This window comes from Varanus komodoensis, unplaced genomic scaffold (genome assembly GCF_004798865.1).
Source record: "Varanus komodoensis strain SLA01 unplaced genomic scaffold, ASM479886v1 scaffold115, whole genome shotgun sequence".
Lineage (NCBI taxonomy): Eukaryota > Metazoa > Chordata > Lepidosauria > Squamata > Varanidae > Varanus > Varanus komodoensis.
Window position 1 is genome coordinate 857,508 of NW_025335330.1, and position 21,583 is coordinate 879,090.

At 56.5% G+C, this 21,583-nt stretch overlaps 1 protein-coding gene across 4 annotated transcripts in view; it reads left to right on the top strand.

Moving 5' to 3' along the window:
* DLG1 (discs large MAGUK scaffold protein 1) overlaps nucleotides 1-21,583 on the top strand; it is a 103,092-nt gene that overhangs the window by 71,618 nt on the left and 9,891 nt on the right. Inside the window, exons 11-18 of one of the 4 annotated variants that reach the window (XM_044421157.1) lie at nucleotides 185-341; nucleotides 644-746; nucleotides 2,271-2,385; nucleotides 5,322-5,498; nucleotides 6,871-6,940; nucleotides 11,712-11,811; nucleotides 12,274-12,307; nucleotides 18,333-18,377. In XM_044421157.1, the coding sequence (XP_044277092.1) occupies nucleotides 185-341; nucleotides 644-746; nucleotides 2,271-2,385; nucleotides 5,322-5,498; nucleotides 6,871-6,940; nucleotides 11,712-11,811; nucleotides 12,274-12,284 (733 nt within the window). In that variant the 3' untranslated portion in view covers nucleotides 12,285-12,307; nucleotides 18,333-18,377. Of the gene's footprint in view, nucleotides 1-184; nucleotides 342-643; nucleotides 747-2,270; nucleotides 2,386-5,321; nucleotides 5,499-6,870; nucleotides 6,941-11,711; nucleotides 11,812-12,273; nucleotides 12,308-18,332; nucleotides 18,378-21,583 lie in introns of those variants that run through there. The other 3 variants (XM_044421156.1, XM_044421154.1, XM_044421155.1) reach the window with 3 other exon arrangements.

The following is a 21,583-nucleotide window of genomic DNA, read 5'->3' on the forward strand; positions in this document are numbered from 1 at the left end:
TTCATAGTCTATTGCTATTAAATTCCTGACTGCGTTTTCCCCATTTTTCCGCTGAAACATTGATAAGCAACTTTAACCATGAGTTTTCAGACTAAAATGGGCACGTCGTTCATTGGTTGTTGCTGCTGTGAAGTGTTTGGTTTCTAGAGGGGGACCAACAGCTGGAATCCTTCCCATCTTTTAGGGAACCACGGAAGCTGGTGCTCCATCGAGGATCTACAGGGCTTGGCTTCAACATAGTGGGAGGGGAAGACGGAGAAGGAATTTTTGTCTCGTTCATCCTCGCTGGTGGCCCCGCGGATCTCAGTGGCGAGCTCAGGAAAGGAGACCGTATAATTTCGGTGAGACGGATGGTTGAGAGGGGAGAAGCAAGAGAGCTCCTGCCCGTTAGCTTGCTTGGTTTTCCTCCCCGTAGGCAACGCTGGCAGAAGTTCGCCAGCCACATGTGGCTCTGCGTTGTGCAGACCAGCGCTCGGGAGGGGTGGTCCCTCCAGCACCTGGGGCTGAGCGGCCCCTTGGCAGCTCCTGCTTCCTCCCGGCTGCAGTTCTGCATCCCAGAGAAGCCGGGACACCCCACTGCACAGTCCCATGATGCTTCCCCTGGCATTTCCCTAGACGTGCTGTGTTTACATTTGCTGTGCAGGTAAATGGTGTAGATCTCAAAGCTGCAACCCACGAAGAGGCTGCCGCTGCCTTGAAAAATGCTGGCCAAGCCGTCACCATAGTGGCTCAGTACCGTCCAGAAGGTAAGCAGAGGACCAGATAGACTCGGGCATCAGCTGCTCGGTGAGGTTCAGTGGCTTTATTCCAGGAGAGGAAGGGAAAGAGAGACTGCGCTGCGTGCACGGAAGCCCCAGCAAGCAGGCGCTCCACAGGCGGCTCTCGGCAGGGCGCCGGGCCCCCGTGGTCTCCCAGGGCTGGTGCTCCGAAGCGAGTGCCTGCCGCTGGCTGGAGGGGAGGCTGGGAACGGCACGGCCACTCAGAGCCGGCAGGGTGCGTCAGAGCACCGCTGCTGCAGTGTGTCCTCGGGACCCGTTGCCGTGGGGTCGGCGGGAGGACCTGGCCGTCTGCCCGCAGGCTGGAGGAGTAGCACGGTGGCCCTTAGCGCTGCAGGCCCCTACCAAGCTGTCCTCCTCGCCCAGCTGCTTCTCCCAGACCGCTGCTGGGCGAGGGCGACTGTCCGAACCCAGGCTGCACCGGAGCTCACCAGGCATGTGCAAAGCAACAGGCCGGTGGGGGGGGGGGCTCCTTTCCCCCCAAAGAGCCCTCCTCTTTTCGCCTGCACGTTCCTGCCACGCACGCCTCACCCCCGTCCGGTTCATTTCTGCAGCCCGCGCACACTGGGTAGGGCGAGGCGTTCTCTCCTGGGCAAGCTCAGAGGGATCTGGAAGCTGCCAGCTTCTGCTGGGCTTGTCAGCCTGGTGGGACACACGTCCCGAGGCGTTTGCAGGGGACGGGACGGGACAGCTTTTAAAGAAAGAAGGAAGTCGGGAGCTCCGCAAGACCTGCCCAGATGTGGGAGGGTGTGCCTGGCGGCGCCTTGTCCTGCTCAGGAATGCAGTCCAGGCAGGCTGGATCAAGCATGGCCCGATGAGGGAAACGCTGCTGGGCGGTCTGGAGCAGAACCGCTCCCGCCGCCTGTGGAGGGAACACGGCTCAGCAGCCGTTGGACCAGCGCTGGCCATCGAGGGGCTGCTGTCCACCGGGGTGGCCAGGACTGCTGCCGGACTGGCCCTCCACGGGGACCCCTTCCACATGACTGGTGCTGCAAAGGCCTTTCCTTCCGGGCAGCAGGCAGCTGCATCCTGCCCTGCGTCGTTCCGCAGGAGGCCAGGCTGCTGGCGGGTGCCCGGAACTGGCCCTGCTCCTGGGCTGCCCTCGAGGCTGGGCGTGTGGTCCCTGCCCGCCTGCACCAGCCGGCTGGCCTGGGTGGCTGCCCTCTGCCTGGCCTCCAGCGTCGAGTCGCCTGCAGTGCTGCCGTCCCCCTCCAGCTGGAGGACCGCATGGCTCTGCTCGAGCTAGTATTCCTGTCCCATGCACACATCCCTTTTGTTACCATTGTCCATTTTCTTTTACACAGCTTTTGCCATGTCATATGAGATAAGAATGTTTCTATTTTAAAAAAAAGTATTGGAGATTCCTAAATTTTGATAACACGAAACCTGGAGCAGTCAGAGTGGGAATACTGAGCAGCATCAGCGGGAGGGCGTAGTAGACTCTCTCTTTGGGTTTCTGTCCCAGATTGAGCGTGTGTTGCCTCCCCTCGGCAGAGTACAGCCGTTTTGAAGCCAAGATTCATGACCTGCGCGAGCAGATGATGAACAGCAGCATCAGCTCAGGATCCGGGTCTCTGCGGATGAGCCAGAAGCGCTCGCTCTATGTCAGGTAAGGCCACTTTGTAGGCTCTGCGTTCTCCCATTGATCGGCTGGGACCTGGCTGCTCTTGGATCGCCCAAGATGCTGGAGGATGGTGGTTCCTCTTTGAATGGCTGGACTGCCCTTGCCGTGGCCAGTCGCCCCCACGGCTGCCTGCATTCGGGATGGTTCAGAATCGGCAAGTGGCACCAGCGGTCCCTGGGAGCAGCCAGGATGTGCAGCCTGTGGGAGGGGTCCCTGAGGACAAGGAATTCGCAGGTGTAGGCCGGCGCTGTCCCGCCTGTGGGGAGGTGTCGGCACAGGCCCCCAGCAGGAGCTGCTCGTCCTTGGTTGGAGATGCTTACCTTAAAAAATGGCTTCCCTGAAAGCTCCTCTTGCGACCTGGGAAAGCCTCTCAAGCAGGAAGAGGAGGAATTCCCATCCAGGCCGAATACGATCGAGAGCCTTTTCGCGGAAGACCGGAGCTCTTTGTGCCGTTACCTGGTCAGCAGCCTCCGCAACCACCTCCCTTGGGGACATTGCTTGGGTGCCGTCTGGAGATGTTCCATGGAGGGCTGCTGAGGAGCTGGTCTTCTGGCCAGCCTTTGGCAGGGCTGTGCGTGTCCTCCCCCAGCGAAGGCTTCCCCGCTTGCTTAGAATGACACCTGTGGGTGCCTGACACTTGCATGGTGAGGTCGGTGACGGGCTGTCGACTTGGAGCCAGCATTAAAAGGTCATGCAAAACACACCAAGGTGCAAGATGCTTCAGTCTCGCTTTGAGTCCTGGGCAGCAGTGCTTAAGGTAGAAACAGAAACCGAGCGAGTTAGAATGGGTCTCCTGGGCCATCTAGTCTGACCCCCGGCTCCAGCTCTCTCTGCTTGTCCAATCTGCGACATGTGGTCATCCAGTCTTTCCTTGCAGTTATCCCGTTCTGGGCGCACCAGCGTCATGTGGAGCGCTATCAGCACCTCCCTGGATCTGGAAGCCACATTTCCGGCTTTGGGAAGGTGTCATTGATGAGTCTGATTCTTTTTTTTTAAATTATGTCCCCCCACCCCCCAAAAAAGATGCTGTACAGCTGAAAGAAAAACATACAGCTAAAACCATTCTATAATAACAAACCTGCTAAAGTCATTCTCTAATGACAAACTCATGCATCCCACCACCGAGACCATTTGGTACATGCTAGTTTGTAAAAACGGTCTTTTCTTCTTACTGACAAACATCAGTATTCTGAAATCCTACATATCTTTCCAGTCTTCATTACTAGCATTTCTTCTTAAGTTTGTTTCCCGCGTTGCGTTAGGAGGACGGTACTGATCCTCGTCTTGAGGCTGATGCTGTGGCTGTGGCTGTGGCTGTGGCTGCGGCTCCACCTGTTGTTGTCCCATCTAGCCCACTCTCAGCTAGTTTGCTAATCAGGACATCATGGGGCTCCTGGTGGTGCAGTTTTTTAGCCTGTTGTGCTTCCAGGATCCAGGAATCGTGAATAGCTGTAGTTTTGCCTTTGACCTGAGTTTGTACGTTGGCCCGAGTTGAATGAATAAGGGGCAGCCCTTACCTGTTCCCTGCACGGTGCGTGTTGCTTCTTTTGACCTCCATGCTTCATCCCTGGGGAGCTGCCATTGCCTCACTTGGAGGCCATCTGAGAAAGAGCTCTTTGACTCTGTTAGTGCCACATGCTCTTTTGGTCCAGGAGCGTGGAGCTTGTGGGCTTGCGTCCTTGGTCAGCATATGGACCTGCAACGCCCCCTCTGGAGCCGGGAGCGCCTGCTTCCGAGTCTGCCTTGCGGTGCCTTAAGTGCGACTGTAGCAAATCACGGGCACGTTTGAAGCCCAGCCTCTCTATGCGGCATTACTTATCCAACTGGCATTGATATGGGTGCAGTCAGAAGGTCTTACTTTAGCTCCATTAAACCGATACCATTGTGCATTTTTATTTCCCCACCAATATCCACAATCATTTTTCTTTGTTGCGTTTGCTGTAGCCCAATTTGGCATCAAGGCCTGCTTAATCCTTCATATGGTGCAGTCTTTCAACTGTTGTTTGCACCATCTGGAAGCTTGCATAAGCTCATGTTTTGCAACTGCATCTTGAGCGGCTCATGATAGTTGTTTGCAAGGCACAAGAGGCAGAGGGGCACCTTGACTAAATCATTCTGCAGAGTTTGTCCTTGCAGCCCGTTGCAGTTATAACCAATTTACAAATAGAAATGAGTTGCCAAATAAAACCAGACACTGAAAAATCCTTCTCTGACTCTTCCTGTTTAAGCTTCCTTTGAAAAAATCATCCCTAAATTAACTAACAACATGGCTTTTTAAGTGTGTTAGAAGAGATTCATGAAGGGGTGGGGGTTTTTTATATGAAGACTGGCCCTTGACAGGAAAAAAGCTACAAACTATTCTGAATGAATTAGATGTTCTGCACGGTCAAATCACCTGCAACTTATGAATGAAGCCCCCCAAATACCCCATTCTTGCCTGTCCTGCTCATCCTGGAATCATCCCTCCCACAGCTGGTCTTCCTCTTTCGCCTTTGACTTCCCATCGCATCTCTTCTCCAGGGAACCGGAGCCAGCGTGGCGTAGTGGTTAAGCATGCAGGTCGGGGACTCAGGAGATCTCGGATCTTCTCCCGCTTCAGCCGCTGAGCTCACGGGGTGACTTTGGGCCAGCCGCAGACTCTCGGCCCATTCTGCCTAGCAGGGTTGCTATTGTGGTGCTAAGACTGAGAGGAGAGGGAGGAGAATCGCATAGGAGAATTTCCTTCCCCTTGTAAGGAAAAAAAGGAGGAATACTAATGTACAGATAAGTAAATAAAGTACCGAAAGTACAGCAGCCTCAGTTTTGCCACGTTTGCTTCTGGCCTGACTGGATCTAAGCGGAAGCCAAGGAAGCGGCTGTGTGTCCCCTGCCCTGCCCTGCCCTGCCAGTCACCCGCTCAGCCCCGTCCCTTGCCTTCCTAGAGCGCTCTTCGACTACGACAAGACCAAGGACAGTGGCCTCCCCAGCCAGGGGCTGGATTTCCGCTTTGGCGATATCCTGCATGTCGTCAACGCCTCCGACGACGAGTGGTGGCAGGCACGGCGGGTGATGCCCGGCGGCGAAGGCGAGGTGGTGGGCGTCATCCCCAGCAAGCGCAGGTATGCCCGGCACGCGGTGCCACGGCGGGTGTGCTGGCCGTGCCCCTCTGCTCCCGCCTCTCCCCGAATCTCGAGCTCCCGCCAGTGCTCAGGGGGCTGCTGTGAGCACCCAGTGCCCGCAGAGCCGGACATCGAGGCTGGGCCTCAGTTCTGCTGCCTCTGTCCTTGGGGACGCAGAAACTCTGCATTTGGAATAACTCGTTGTGAAGGCCAGGCCAGCCCGGCCGTCATATTGAATGGCTCTGCAGTGGGCGTGTACTGTGCAGCCTTTACAAAAAATGCAAACCGTGCCTTTCGAGGGTGAGCAGGTGACTGATCACCCACCCGGACAGAAGCAGGTGAGGAGGGGGATGCCAGTCCCCGATCCCCTCCTGCTGTCCGAAGGAAAGGTCCTCGTCCGCAGCCTGGTTTCCACCAGGAAGAAACCCCCCATCAGTGGCACCAGACGCTTTGGTTCTGGTGCAAAGAACACCGGAGGAAAGGGTTAAATTCCCCCTCCCCACCAGCTTCAGTCCTGAGAATTAGCAGATGGAGGGAGGGAGGGAGGGAGGGGGAGAGAGCGCTGTTGAAAATGTTATCCAGCCCGTACCTCAGAATTAGCTTCCCCGGCTGGAGGCTGGGGGACAGTGGTGGTGCCAAATACGCACTTGGGGAAGAGGGCGAAGGCCAAGGGTGGAGCCTGCTGCTTGCATCACCTTCAGGCTGCCGGGCAAGTGAGTGCTCGGCGAAAATGCCACCTGCAGCACCCCCCCTCCGAGAGTGCCGAGCCCCCCGGGAACATCCGAAGAGCCCCGCTGGCCAGAGCCGGCACCCGCTGAGTCCCGACCGACCCGCTTGCGCAGGATCCCACACGCAGGGCGTGAGGGCAGCGGCCCCGCCCCACCCACCTGATCTGGAAGGAGCGTGGAGCCACACGGACCGATCGCCGTGGATAGCCTCGCCCCCCCTGCGTTCGTGCAGTCCCCTCTCGGAGCGCTCCAAACTGGTGGCCCACATGGCTTGCTTCAGCCGTGAAATGCACAGCTAGTTCCATGGCGGGGCGAAAGCGGGCTCCACCTGCACTTTTCCCACCACGCACATCGCTCTGTGCGCGCCTGCCCGCCCTGTCTCCCCCTCACTGGGCAAGCCGGTTTGCCAGCCCCTGCTCGCTTCCTGCCACAGCCGTTCGGCTCCTCATCCAAAGCGAGAAAATCTGCTGTAGGCAGCTCCTGCACGGCAAGGGGCGCTGCGTCCTCGGGGGCAGCAGTTGGCATTCTCCCACCATAGCAGGCAGCCTGTGGGGTGTTCTTTGGTGAGGCACGGGAAGCTCGGGCTCACCTGGGGTGATCAGTAACACGCCTTGTGTTGTTTCTTCCTTCCTCTTTTCTGACAGAGTGGAAAAGAAAGAACGAGCCCGTTTAAAGACCGTGAAATTTAATTCTAAAGCAAGAGGTGATAAAGGGGTGAGTCTGGACTCTTGGTGCCTCCTTGGCCTGCTGTCACTACCCATGCCGTAATGAGCGCCTCATTGATGCCACGTGTTCTGCCAGGATCCGGACCTGGGGTGGCTCAGATGGTGGGAGACCCTGAAAAACAGTCACTGTGGCAAAAGGCAAAACCTTTGGAAGGAAGGAAGGAAGGAAGGAAGGAAGGAAGGAAGGAAGGAAGGAAGGAATTACCAGGGAGGATACTAAAAACAAGACAGAATTCTAAATGTCACCATCTCCACCTGTCATGCAGCCACCGTTTAGAGAATGTCTACGGTTCTCTCAAAATGGCCAGTGCACAGAGGCAGAAAAGGATGCCTCAGATTTTTAAGCCCTGATGAGGCAGTCGGAGGACTTCCAGCGAGTCATTCCTACTTGTTGGCATAGAATCTTTGTGCTGCTGGTTAAGAGATGAGCAAGGATAGGAAAACAGAAACAAAGCGAGTCAGGAGCAGCCTCCCAGGCCGTCTCGTCTGACCCCCAGATCCAGCCAGCCCCACTCCTGCAAGCCCCAACACGTGGTTCTCTAATCTTTCCTTGAGCGCCCTCACTGTTGGGACCTCCACCACCCCCCTCGGGAGCCCATTTCCTACCCGAGAGCTCCTAACCGTCAGGAAGTATGTCCTGACATCCTGCCTGAAGCCCGGTGCCTTGAGCTTTGCCCCGCTGGAACACGTTCTGCCCTCCACTGCAGGGGAGAACAGCTCACGGCCCTCCTCCACTTGACGTCCCCTCCCATACCTAGAAGTCCCTAAGAGATCCCCTCGGAGTCTCCTCTCCTCCAGGCTGAAACGACCCGGCTCCCTCCGTGTCTCCTCATGTGTCATCCCTTCCAGCCCGGCTACCCTTCTTGTGCAGAGCCAATTCTAAGCTGGCTCTCCCTCTCCTATGATGTGGAGCCCAGAACTGGATGCAGGACTCCAGCTGTGGGCGCACCAGAGTCACATACAGCAGTATCAACTCCCTAGATCTGGAAGCCATGCTTCTGGCTATGCACCCAAGGGTGGTGTTTGCCCTCTTGACCGCCGTGTCACACCGCTGGCTCATTTTCAGCCTGCTGTGGCCAAGCAGCCCAAGGTCCCTTCCACAAGTGCTGCTCTGCAGCCACATGCCCCCCTTCCTGTACCTGTGACACCCATTCCTATGTCCCAGGTGCACTCCCAGGAATGTTCTGAGCCAGCTGACATTTGCCTGGTCTTCATGAGCTGCCCCAGCGAGAACCATTCAGGGTGAGGTGACTGTGGGTGGGTCTGATAGAGTCTTCTGCATTCCCACATGCTGCGTATGGGGCCCTTCTCCCTCTTCTATCATGAGAGAGCCCAGTGGGGTCACCCTGCGAGCTCAGCCGACAGAAGACAGCCCTCCATCACACGAAGCCGGATTGGCCCAAGAGGACTCGTGGCTGTAAGGAAAGGTGATGACTGAGTGGCTCTGAAAGGCGGCTTGGACCAGGTGGAGGAGTTCGGCCAGTGGGCCAAGTCTGAGCAGTGCAGGGCACGCGCCTCCAGGGCACGTCTCGGCCGGCCCGGCCTCCTCCGTGGACGGCCTCTGCCCCGTGCGAAGGGCATGAGTGGGCTCGCCCGCGTCCCAGAGCAGGGAGAGTGAGCGGGGGCTGCCGGGCTCCCCGCTGGCACCGTGTCCTTTGCAGAGAGTTGAGTGGCGTGGGATGCTTGGGGCAGCTGGGACGTGGGCAGAGGGTTTCCCTGTGAGGGCAGGGAAAGCAGCGCGCCAGGCTGGGGGCGGGAGGGTGGGGGCGGAATGCTGCAGCGCTCCTGCTTTCTTTGCAGGAGGCCTGGGCTGGAAAGCGGGAAGGGAGCTTGCCCTCTTGCCCGAGTCCCACCGCTCCCTGCAGCCGAGTCTCTCTTGCTTGAGAGTCGCAGCTTTGAAAGATTGCTTCTCCTCCTGCAAATCGCACAGTTCCCAGGCCTGCTGTGCCGCCGCCCCGGGCATGGCTGCTGCCATGGTTGTCGCATGGGGGCACTTGGACCGTGCGCTTGCAACTAGTGTACGAAATTGGGATGTGCTCCTCCCAGGATTAGACTTTCTTCCAGGTCTAATTCTAAAGGTCTTTCTTCCTTGCAGGATTACCTCCCAGAGTTATGCAAATGCCACTGCCGGGGCAGAGGTGAAGGGAGATGTTCCTGATCAGGAGGGCACGGGCAGGAGGCCGGTCTTGTGGCTGAGGAGCAGCCGTGCCCTGCCAAGGGCCCGTGCTGCTGCTCGCCAGAAGCTCGCCCTCAGGCAGGCCCATGGGGGGACCAGTGGGTGCTGCCTGGCCATTGCCCAGCAGGACACTGCGACTGCGTGGCTCTAGCCGAACTCCATGCTGCCCGCCTTTGGAAAGAGCACACCGCTGGGGAGGCAGTGCTGGCCACTCTGGGCTACTTTGCCCAACGAATGCGGCCTGTCTGCGCTGCGGTTTGGTAGCCGGCATTAGTGAAAACACGAGTGAGTAAGAACAGGTGGATTCGCAACAGACCTGGGCGGCCCCCGGTCCAGATCGGCACACTGGCATCGCGCTCTTGATGTCCTTAAAATGAGGTGGCCTTTCAGCTGCCTTCTCTCTTTCACGTGACTTGTGGCAAGCGGCTTTCATTCCCCATGTGATGTATGCCCCGAAAACATGCCGTAAAGAAGACCTGTTGGGACAGCGATGAAATTATGTGAAAGGCTTAATCACAAGTAGAGTGTGGCTGTTGCTGCGATTCTGTCGGTGGGAAGGAAAGTCGCAGAATGTACTTTGGGCAGGATCCAACTTGATCTCATTTCCTTTTGTCTTTAAAACAACCGTAACTTTTAGCCCTCATTGCTGCAAGGATTTGGTTGAGATGCCTGGGGCAACCTCGGGGCAGGAGGTGCTGAAAGGTGCAGGGTGTTGGTACCACACGTAACTCCTTGTGCCTCCCTAGAGCTAGAAGGAGCAGAATCCTCCAAGTCCAAAGCACAATGCGTGTCCCTCACTCGAACCAAAGAAGGTCGCTGTTTATGCTTGATTTAGGGCGCTGTGCAGACACAGCCCGCACCCCTGAACTTTACAAATCTGGCCTCATGGAAGTATGTGGACTGTGGCCAAGTGTGCACGTGGCTCCCGTGTCCCTAACACTGCATGAGACCCATGAGACCCGACTACGCTTGCCATTGAGAGAGGACTGCCTGCTTTCTTTTCTTGGTCTTGCCTGCTTGTAGCACTGCATCTTGCGGAGGCGCACGGCCTTCCTCTGGTAGTCTCTTCTCTTGCTCTTCTTCCTGGCCCTGGAAGCTCTGTGTGCTCACCGGTGGCAGTGGCCACAGGGCAAGCGGCCCGGTGACCATGGCCTGCTCCTCCATTAATCGTCGCACCTAGCAAGGTGCAGAAATGGGAGCAGCTTCCACATGTGTGCTGGCTCACAGCCATTCCTGACCTGGCGCCAGCCCTGCTTGTCCCTCCTGCAAACCGGCCTTTGTCTCCTCGAGCACCTGGCACCAAAGGCGCATGTCCAGCAGTCACTGTCCCGCCTTTTCTGCTTCCCTTTCTAACCTCTTCTAACTAATGAGAGGGCTCTGAGAAAAGGCTGGGAGAGCTTTCACAGCCCGCAATTACAACTAAAAACAGAGCCTTAAAAAGACATGGCTGCTCTGCTGGCCATGTTTGACTTTCTGCTACTGGAGCCGACTTCTAACTGTTCCCCATGTAGTCAGTGAGAGAAGCGCTCTCTGGAAGACCAGTGCTTCCTCGGAGACGGGGCGCTTGGGTGGCGGTCGCCCCAGCCGGGAGGCGGAGAGCCCGTTTCTCCTCGTGATCGACTGAGGCTGCCCCGGGCCTTGCCCCGGAGAAGCGGCTCTCCTTGGCGTTTCTCCCTGACTCTGCCGTCCAGCCGTGCCCGAGCCGTCTAGGCTGCACCGTGTGGAACTTGGGGAGATGGAGGCTGAGCAGGCCTCCCATCGGACCTGTCTTCCCCTTGAGCATTTTGTTCTGCCGTAGTTGCTGGCAGGTGAGGAGGGAGGTTGCCAAGACACACCTTGAGGCTGAGCACCTCCTCCTCAGGGGAGCCGGGGTGTGGCTTCCGTGGCCAGATCCCCCAGATGGCCCATGCCGTCAGCTTGCAGTGGCCATGCCCGTCCCCCAGCCGGGTCGGTTCCGAACAGCCTGTTCCCACAGCAGCCCCCGGGGCTCCCCTCCCTCTGGAGCCTCCCATGGGGAGGTGTGGGCGGCGTCTTCCAAGTGCCCCCCAGCCCCGTCACCCTTTGAGAGGGTTGCGAAGCAAGGCTGCTGGGCCAGAGATAGCGGCTTGCCTCTGCAGACAGCCTGTCCTTGTGTCCCCCTCCTTCTGCCGAAGGCACCAGGTTCCCTGAGGGCAGGCCCCTTCCCTGCCTGTGAAGCGCTCTTGGCAAGGCTCGCCTTGCAGCAGGGCAGGGCGGCTGCTCCCTGCTTCTCCCATGTGGAGGAGGAGGAGGAGGAGGTAGTGGCTGCGCACCGTGCAGAGCTCGCACGCTGCGAAAGCCCCGTGCGGACTAGGGCTGGACCGGGCCCTCCTCCCCGCGGCCTTCCTTGGACAGGGCCCGGCCCCGGCCCCGGCCCCCCACACCTGCTGCCTCGACACCGCTGTGCCGAGGAGCGAGCGAGCGAGCGAGCGAGCAGGGGCTCTTCCGCCGAGCTGCATGGCGAAGTGCTAGAAGTCGGCCTCCACTCCCCGCTGCTGGGGCTGGGCCTTGGTGGCGCACGGGACATCCCACATGGTTTGTTTTGCCCCCTCCTTTTCTTCTTCAGCAGTCATTCAATGACAAGCGTAAAAAGAACCTCTTTTCCCGAAAATTTCCCTTCTACAAGAACAAGGACCAGAGTGAGCAGGAGACCAGTGATATTGACCGTAAGTATGGGGGTGGGGAGGGGGCAGCGGGACAGGTGCGGAGTGCGAGTCAGTGGGCCTGCCCAGGTCGCCGTGCGGGGTTGCCTTGAAGGGGCTTCCAAGAGCTGCCGCAGGGGCTGGAGGGCCGGGCCGGGCCGGGCCACGCTGCGCCAGCCCAGCCGGCCCCCCTCCGCAGCCGATCCCATGGGACTGCCCCTGGGGGCCCCCTCGCTCTCCCGCCGAGAGGCTGCGGAGGGGGGCCGCTGGGCTGCGCGAAGCTCCTCCCACCCCGGGCCCGTTGCTGCCTCGGGGTGGCCGCCCCTTTTCCAGTGGCTGTGGCCGAGCCTTGCTTGGGCGAGCCCCGCGGTCCCCCTGCAGATGCTCTTGGAACCGCCTGGTGGGAGCACCCTCCGATACCCTACTGACGGTTATTTTCTTTGTGATTGTCTCTCTCTTGCTTGCCCTGTGGGAACTGCTCTGCAGGAGATCCCTGAAGACATGGGATCAAAAGGCCTGAGTAAGTGACCCTCCTGCCACCCCTCCCCCGAGCCGCTCGCCCGCACGTTGTCGAGACCTTGCTGGGCCTGTGGCTGGCAAAGGGGCTTCCTCCGTGAGGCGCCCCCGCTGCTTCCTCCCTGCGGTCGCTTCCCCTTCAGTAGTTTGCTGCCTTCTCCAGCCTCACGGCCGCGCCCGTCCAGTCGGACTCTCTGGAGTCTTTCCAGACCCCCTGTTTTGCAGGCATTTGTGTCTTTTCCCTTCTGCTTGGGCCGTGCTCATGTTTTTCTGAGCCCATTCAGTGAGGGAAGGAGGTTCCTCACAAGACACAAACAGGGAATTTACATGTATCTTAAAGACTTTGGGCAGCTCTCAGTTTAACACTCGTAAAGACAACCGTAAAATCAGGAGAGCAGCAACAACACCCGTGTCAATTTTAAGTGAAAAAATGGAGACTCCGGGCCAAGCCATTTGGAGGTTTCTGATCTCCTCACTCTCTGCTGCCATGAATTGTACTGGGCAGCCCAGCCTTTCCCCAGCCCCCATGCTCTGTCTCCTTTTGTCCGTCCGTCCGTCCGTCCTTCCCTTTCCCCCATTTTTCTTGCACAGCTCGGGTCAGGCTTACCTGAGAACTAGCTTATCAGTCAGATTCAGTAAGCAAGGTTATTCTTCCTGGTCCCTGCATACACCTGTGGGCTCTCCGCGCATGCGCGGAGCTGTTTCAGGAGGATTCCAAAGCTGAGCAATTACCACTTGGCGGCAGTCCAGCCCAGAGACCCATCTCAGGAGGGCGGGACCCACTGAAGGGCGGGAACGCGGTAAATGAAACATTCAGACATCCCTCCCACTTCTGGCCGCCTGTGCACTGAAGACGCAGTGCCTGCACAAGATGCGAGCCTCACTTCTGCCCCACCACTGAGGCCGGCACAGGAACCTCAGCCACCCTGAGGCACTTAGGCTGCAGAGGCGGAATCCGCAACCCATCGCTGACTGATGCCACGGCCAGACCCAGTCTCCCCACAGAGACGCACCTCCCCACATCTCCTGCTCTAAGCTCTTCTTCTCGCTGCCGCTCCCAGTCCCTGGTTTCTAACAAGGACCGTAGAACCCACTGAACACCTCTCCCCTGTCGCAGGGAATCAGTGCGGAGTACTAGAGAGAGCTCTGCGCTCAGTTGACTCCAGATGTGGAGCCGGAAGCGATGGCCACTCCTATGCCAGGCCCAGTTTCACAGTGCCGCTCTTCCTAGGTGTGCTAGACGAACAGCAACTCAATGTGATGCTCCATCCTCATTCTAACTTGCCTAACCATTGCTCTGACTTACTTCAGCATACTCACTCCGTACGTGGACCCTAGACTTCCATCTCGGCTTCACCCTCTCCTGACCGATGTTCCAACGTACCTCCTGATGCACCGGTATCTATTTCTTTCACACTCCGGAAGGCTCTGGTCTGTTTTCTGCTCAAGTCCTCTGTGTGGCACAGAGCCTCGGACTCAACCCTAGGCAAGAGCCCAGCAGGCAAAGGATTCAGTCTTTGTGGTGGTCTATGCCAAACAACACGACCTGTCACCATTCCATTCTTGCCCACTCTCCTTGATGCAGTGTGCCACGAGTGGAAATTGCCAGCGTCAGTAGCTCCTCCACCTCATCAACTTGAAAATGCGTATCAAGCTCAAGAGAAAGGTGCTGAATTTCTGTTCCAACATCCTCAACCCAATTCCATTATTGTCGAGTCCCCTCAGGGCCAGTCTAGAAGGAACATTCCACCCGAACTGACAAGGCAGATGCCTTGACACGGTTGGTCACCGCTTCTACTCTTCTGCAGCCTTTCTGTTAAAATGGCAAACTATCAGGCACCATGGCCAGATACCATCTGATGCTGTGGGACAGAGTAGCATCCTCTACTCATCTCTCCCTAAAGATGCCCAAGATTTGGCCAACAAGGTTAGAAAGGAGGCAGCTCGGCTGACTAGACAGGAAGTCTACACCACATGACACCAGGCAGCATGCAGTGCCCGAAACATGGCAGGGGTGATGGATCTTCATAGCTTTGCCTGGCTTTGATCTTCAGGCCTCTCTGTGGCAGCCAAGGCAAGAATTGAGGATATGCTATTCGATGAGGCAGGCCTGTTGCATGAAGCCACCAGCAATTGCATGGACTCTGTCCAAAAGGCAAGAAATACCACCCATCATATGGGACTTAATCAGACTCCCACCTCTGAGATCTTGCGCCTCCTGTAAGTGGCACAGACCTCCCTGTCCACACCGGTCTCACTGCCCCTGCCGCCGCTACGCAGCACCACTGTGCCACGTGAAGGAGATGCCGTGCTCCCTTGCCTTGAATGCACCAGGTCGGAGAAGTCCAGATGAATCGAGGAGGCACCTGGGACACCTTTGTAACCCTGTCCACTCTTCTTCCCCACATTTCACCCATCGCATTCAACCCTTTTTCCATTCTTGGGCTACCATCACCTTGGATTCGTGGATACTTTCCATAATTCTCCAGAGATACCATATTGAGTTTGAAGCCCTCCCACACTTTACTACCGTGAAAAGGACTATCCTCTCCATACCCCTTCTTGAGGAACTGTCTTCCCTTTTTCAGAAGGGAGCTATGGCACGTGCATCACTCAGAACACCTGGCTTTTACTCAGGTGCTTCACGGTCCCGAAATAAGATGGAAGCCTTTGTCCAATTTTCAATCTCAGGACCATCAATCACCACACGAAGCCTAAACATTTCAGGATGGTGTCTCTCAAGTCCATTAGTTTGGTTCATGTATGTTGACCTTAAGAACGCTTATTTTCATATTTCCACCTGGAATTCTCACAGGCATTTCCTTCACTTTCACCTGAATGAACCCCTCCAATTCACTGTCCTCCCCTCGCAACTGCTCCTTGTGTATCCACAAAATGTATGGCCGCTGTTTGTGCCCACCTGTGTCTCATTGGGGTCCATGTACATCTAGACAACTGGCTGATAGTAACTCCATCTAGAGAAGCCTCTTTACAAGCCACCACTTTCACATGCTCTCTACTTCACTAACTCGGTCTTCACATTAGTACGACGAAATCTTGTCTTTCTCCTACACAGTCGAACCACTTCCTTGGAGTGCAATTCAATTCCATCTCCACAAAGGCTTTTCTCTCCCAGGACAGTCTATCCACTCTCACCAGAGGAGAGGCGAACCCCCCTATCGACACTCATTACACAACTGCCATGGCGATCCAGGGCATCCCTGGTTAACACCCTCATCAATTCCAATTGTCTTTCTGGCTTGGCTACATATGAGACCTCTCCAGTTCTGGTTTCTAACATTGTTCAATACCAGGACTGAACCTCACTCTACCAGTCTGTGCATTCCTCATCGAATTCACACCTCTCTCCATTGGTGGACAGACAAGACCAATACCTCTATCAGGGTCCCCTTCTCCTCACAGGAACCGCATCTCACCATAGCCACAGACACCTCCCTTCTCAGTTGGGGGTCACACTGCAGTCATTCTTTGATCCAAGCCAGATGGAGGCCTCACATCACAGCAACTTTTTGGAACTTCTGGCTTTCGAGCCATCATCTGGTACCATCACAGACAGATCATTGTGGACAACACCGCAGTGGTTGCTGATATAAACAAACAAGGTGGAACCATATCACGCCTCCTTGCCACCAAGATCTGGCATCGGTGTACCACTCAGCATGGTGCTCTGGTTGCAGTCCACGTTGTAGACACCAACAATGTCTTAGTGGACTCCTCAAGCAGAATTTTCACTCGAACGCCACCCTAACGCGAAGCAATCCTTGTGGGACCGAAGGGGTGTCACTCAGGTAGACTCGCTGTACTGCATAACACATTTTGCTCTGAAGTGGGTGTAGGCATCCGATTGATGAGGGAGGCCTTCCTCCTATTTGGAACCTATTCTCCCTCTTCCCTCTGTTTTCTCTACTTCCAAAAGTCCCCCCAGAGATCTCTTGAGGTCACATGGACTCCATCCTGGTGGCCCAGGCAACACTGGCTGCCCCATCTGCTCGACCTCGCCAACAAGACCTTCATTCACCTTCCGATCCTTCCCAATCTCCCTCCACACTGAGGAACAGTTCTCCATCCTGAAGTGAACACCCTCAAACTCACCACATGGAGAATCGGTGAAAGCACTGCTCTTCAGAACCCTTCCAGCCCTCCAGTGGAACTAGCCCTCCATTCTTGAGATGTCTGTAGCACATGAGCTTTCCATAAATCCAGAATTCGGTCTATCCAACAGTCACAAAGACTCTTTATTGCATATGGTGGCCCACACAAGGGAGCTCCTATCTCCTCCCAAAGACTCTAAATGGATAGTTCATACTATGAACTCTCTGGTCCCATTAGAGCGCATCCTACCAGGGCAACTGCTACCTCCACAACCATGGACGCAGGAGTATCTCTCACCGACCTCTGTAGCGTGGCAGCATGGTCAAATCCCTCGACCTTCAGCCACCATTATCGTCTCGCTGTTCGGGCCTTCGGAACAGCTGTCCTAAGCTTGCCAGTCGCCCACGTGTGTGATGCACAGAGATCACAAAGAATGAGGGCAGGTTGTCCTACCTGTGACGGTCATTCTTGGAGTGGCCACCTGTGCATTCACACACATCCACCCCCCATCTCCTTGGGCATCGTATACCTCTATTTTTGACACAGTGTCTTTCAATGACAGTCTCACCACTGAGATCTTGATGGGAGCCCCCCCCCCCAGAGGGTATTTATGGGCCAGACTCCCGCCCAATAACAATTAATTGGCTTTGGAACCTCCCCGAAACAGCTGCACACACACGCACAGAGCCCACGTGGATGGACGCAGACGACCCCCTGAAGAACGGCCGTCCCAGGTAAGCTGGCCTGCCTTTTCCCGTTGAGTAGAAGCAGGTTTCTGTGTGGCGCCTGCATTATGGTAGACCGGGATTGTTGCCTCTTCAACGGGCCAGCTCCAGAACGGTTCCTGCGCCCCTCAAATGCCCTGGCCGTGGGGTCCGGCGCAGCCCTCCTGGCACCCTGCTCCATTGCAAAGGAGGGTCCTGCTCCCTCTCCCGCACAGAGCAGCCCTCTCTCCTGGCTGGGCAAAGCCGTGGAAAGCTGGCCGGGTCAAGAACAGGGCAGCTGCCTGAGGTCTCGCTCCTTGTGACACAGGGCTGTGCTGTTGGCACTGGCTGGCAGCAGTGGCAGCCGTTCGGGGTGTCCAGCAGGGCCAGGCCTAGCCCTGCTGGAGATGCTGAACTTGGAGCTGTCTCCGCGGGGGCCGAGCAGGAGCGGCTGTGACCGAGGGCCCCCTCTGCTTAGCTCTGTAGGTGCTGGGGACTTTCCTGCCCTGCAGGCTGCCGTTCTGGCTGCCCCCTGGCAGTGCCCTTCATCTCCCACTTTGCCGGCATGTTTGGTGGCAGCAACCAGGTGGTCCCTGCCGCAGCTTCGTGCCAGCCGGGTGGCTGGCCAGCAAGAGGCGCTGCTTGCCTTGAGCTACAGCCGGCTGTGGGTGCCCCCCCTCACTGAGCACCAGGCTGAGTGCTGGAGGCTTCCCTCGGGGTGGCAGGGCACTGGGCCTTGGCCAGCCCCCCAGCTGCACTCGCTCTTCTTCTCCCTTGCCATTTCTGCTCAATAATAAGGGTGGACCCTGAACTGCTTTGTCCGCAGGGTGTTTGCGGCCTTCTTGGGCCTGCCTTTTTTGTAGAGCTGGGTGCAGAACCTCGGGCCAGGGGCCTGATCGAGTCCTCTTGGCCCCCCCCCCGGTCCCCCTCCCCAACATGGTTTGGTGGCTTCCCGGAATTTACAGAGTTCCCTCATTTTGAAAAGCTGCCGTGCCCCCCCAGGGGCTCTGTGTCCAGCAGCAGGAGGCGTGTGCTGCTCTGAGGACTGGTCTCTTCAGCGGCACCCGTCCCCCCCACCCACCGCTGTGCGAAGAGGCCCTCCAGAGCATGTCCCGAGTGGTCTTCGGGCCCTGGCCCGAAAGGGGTTCTGCTCCCGGCTCCCGCCAGGTGCTGCAGCCACTCCCTCATTGCTGCTGTCTGTTGCCTTTCCAGAGCACGTGACCTCCAACGCCAGCGACAGTGAGAGCAGCTGCCGTGAGTCCCTGCCGCGTGTTGTCTTGGGCATTGTTGCTGGAGGGGGGGGATCTCTCCCCATGGGTGAAGCGGCACTGCATGTTCAGGGGCCAGCAAGTGCATATCTTGGGCAGCAATGGATTCACAGGCTCCAGCGAGCTGTGGGGCTTCAGGCATCGGAGATGCTGGTGGGGCTTGGTCTTGATGCTGTTTGCACCCCTCTTTGGTGGTGCAGGTGCTGGGGGCCCAGCAGCAGAGGTGCCCTGCCCTGCCCTGCCCTCCCCTCTCAGCCTCTCAGGGAGGGTCCCAGGTGGGTGTTCTCTCCTTGGAGTGCTGCACCGCTGGCCCTGCCTCTGCCCTCCAGTGGCCCTCGCTGATTTCTGCCTTCTAGGGTCCTTGACCCTTCTGCATCATGAATTTTCCATCCTTTTAGTTCTCACCTGACACCTTTGCCGTTTCTTTGTGTGTCTTTCCTGGGTCTTGAATGATGCAGTTCTTCGTCGTGGCCTCTGTGCATCGCATATATGGGTGCTGTGCCTGCGCAGTGCCTATGGCCAGAAAGATTCAAAAGCTTAACGGTTTTGGTGGGAACTCCACCCCCCCATGGTATAAAAGGGTGGAGTGCCCGCCATTTCCTCAGTCTTCTTGCGGCCACCGTTCGCTGTGCCTCGAGCCTTTTCGTCTCTCAGTCTGTACACGTTTATCCAGTTGCTATTATCTCTTTTAGTCATTACTATTTCAAGTTTTTCCCTCCCTGTTAGAAGTTTTTCTTCTCAATTTCCCCTTTTCCTTGTTAAAAAAAAAAAAAAAAACAGACAGACCAAAAAAACATTTTTTCTCTTTCTCTTTGCTTTGCTATCTTATTTTTCTACCTCGATGGCGCAGTGTGCGGCTTTCCGCAAGTGTTCTCAGTGTGGGTTCAAAATGTCACCTACTGATCCACACGACCGGTGCCTTCTCTGTCTTGGAGAAGGGCACAGAACTGATAAATGCAGCCATTGTCAGGCCTTTACGAAGCAGGTGAGGAAAACTCAGGAGAACCGCCTGCGCAGACTTTTGTGGGACCAAGCCCTACTCCAGTCAGACCAACTGGCGGGCAAATCTGCTCCTCCATCCACCTCTTCCACCACGCCTCCGTCCCACCCGTCGGCTGATGTTGCCCCCTCGCCGGAGGGTCAACGCTCCTCTGTATCTCTAGATAAGCAAAAGGAGAAGAGGAAGCATACTGGTTCGGACAGGTCCTCAGGCCATAAGAAGCCTAAGAAGGACAAGGTGGACAAGTTGGCTCGCAAGCTCAAGAAGCCCAACCATCCCAGGCACCGTGACTCGGGTTCTTCCGCCCTGTCAGTCCCAACAGCTGTCCCGGGTCTGACACTGACCGGACCGGCCCTCCAGTTGGCCATGCAAGTGACTCCTCCTGGGTCTCCAAGACGGGCTGCACCTTCCGTCCAGTCCTCTCCCGAACACCGGGACGTTCCCTTGTTGGGATCGATTTCCAACGGAGAGATTCGAGACTCTCCTCCAATGGCTCATTCACTGACTCCCCAACCATCACATGAGCCTTCCCTGATGGCTGCTCCTCAGCAGGCACGATATCAACAGCGTGCCTCTGTCCGGCTCTCGGAAGAATGGGTGCAACCGCCCCACAGGCTGTCTAGTCGCGAGCCATGGGATGATTATCCACCTTACGGTTACTACCCGTCGGTGCGCGATCGTTCCTTCTCTCTGGTACCAAGAGATGCCCCTTCGACTCGGAGGACTCTAAAGTGGCATCTGCTTCACCAGACGCGGTGATTTCTACACAGGGTCCCAGCTCACTGGAGGAACCCTGTGTAACCTTTGGAGAACTGATGGCGAGGCTTACGAGGTCACTTGATATCTACAACATTGCCAAGGGTGAACAGTCTGCTGCCATCATTTTGCCGCTGATTACCACTCTTCACCAGGCAATGTTGGAACCATAGAACTACCCTAATCAGCCTCAACCCACTTCACTGCGATATGAGTCCATGTATCGAGTCCGTGAGCAAGATATTCCATTCCTCCTGCATCACCCAAGACCGAACTTGATCGTCGTTGAGTCTTCTCAAGGACGTGAGTCCAGGGGACACACTACTCCCTGCGACAAAGAGGGCCGTAAGATCGACATGTTGGCTCGCCAGATCTATGCTGCTGCTGGACTTGGCCTCCGTATTTCTAATTATGAGGCCACGCTGGCTCGATACCAATGTTTTCTAATGCAAAAGTTAGAAAATATCACGGCCTCACTTCCAGATCAACAAAAAGACCTGGCTAGGATCTTTATTAAAGAGGCTATGCAGGTGGCAGTCCAGCAGCTTTCCACGGCAAGACACCACGTCAGCTCTGACTCTAGAGCTCCTGTTGGCGCTGTAGCCCTCCATCGCCATGCCTGGCTCCGGAATTGCAACTTCCCGGACGAGACGAAACGCCGGATTGAAGAAATGCCCTTGGATGGTTCAGGGCTCTTCAGTGCTCGGATGGACCACAAGATGAAGACAATCCATGAGTCGAGGGTTACAGCTCGCCGGATGGAAGTTCCTAATCAGTCGTGCCGTAAGTGGTCTTGGTCTCGTCCATCTTATAGATACCAGCCCTACTCGCTATTTGTGGACCGTCAGCAATTCCAGCCCCGCCAACAGCGTCGGAAGCAACAACAACAACGCTTCCAACAGAAATGGCATTGTTCTGACTCCGACAACATCAGCGTTGACGGGACGAGCAAACCTCTCCTCTCCTCCTCAGCCCACCTTCTCCTCTTCCTTTTGGGGATCGACTGCAAAGTCGACTCCCCATTTGGGAGTCCATCCCATCTGATCAGTGGGTTTTATCCATCATACAGCACGGATACAGAATTGAGTTCGATAGCATGCCCCCACTGGGACCAGTCCCGATTTACGCCTCAGTCATCAGTTCTCTACAGCTTCTTTGTAAAGGAGTGATTCGACAGCTTGCATGCTCTGAGGGGCTCCACGGCTTCTACTCAAGGTAGTTCATGGTCCCTAAGCGTGATGGTGGTCTTCATCCGATTCTGGACTTACATGGCATCACTAGGTTTATCAAAACCCAAAAAGTTTTGGATGACCACTCTTCAAAATATCCTTCCATTGCTTAGGGGGAGAGGATTGGTTCGCTTCTCTGGACTTGAAAGATGCCTATTTTCACATTACCATTCACCCGTCCCACAAGCACCTTCTTTGATTCACCGTTGG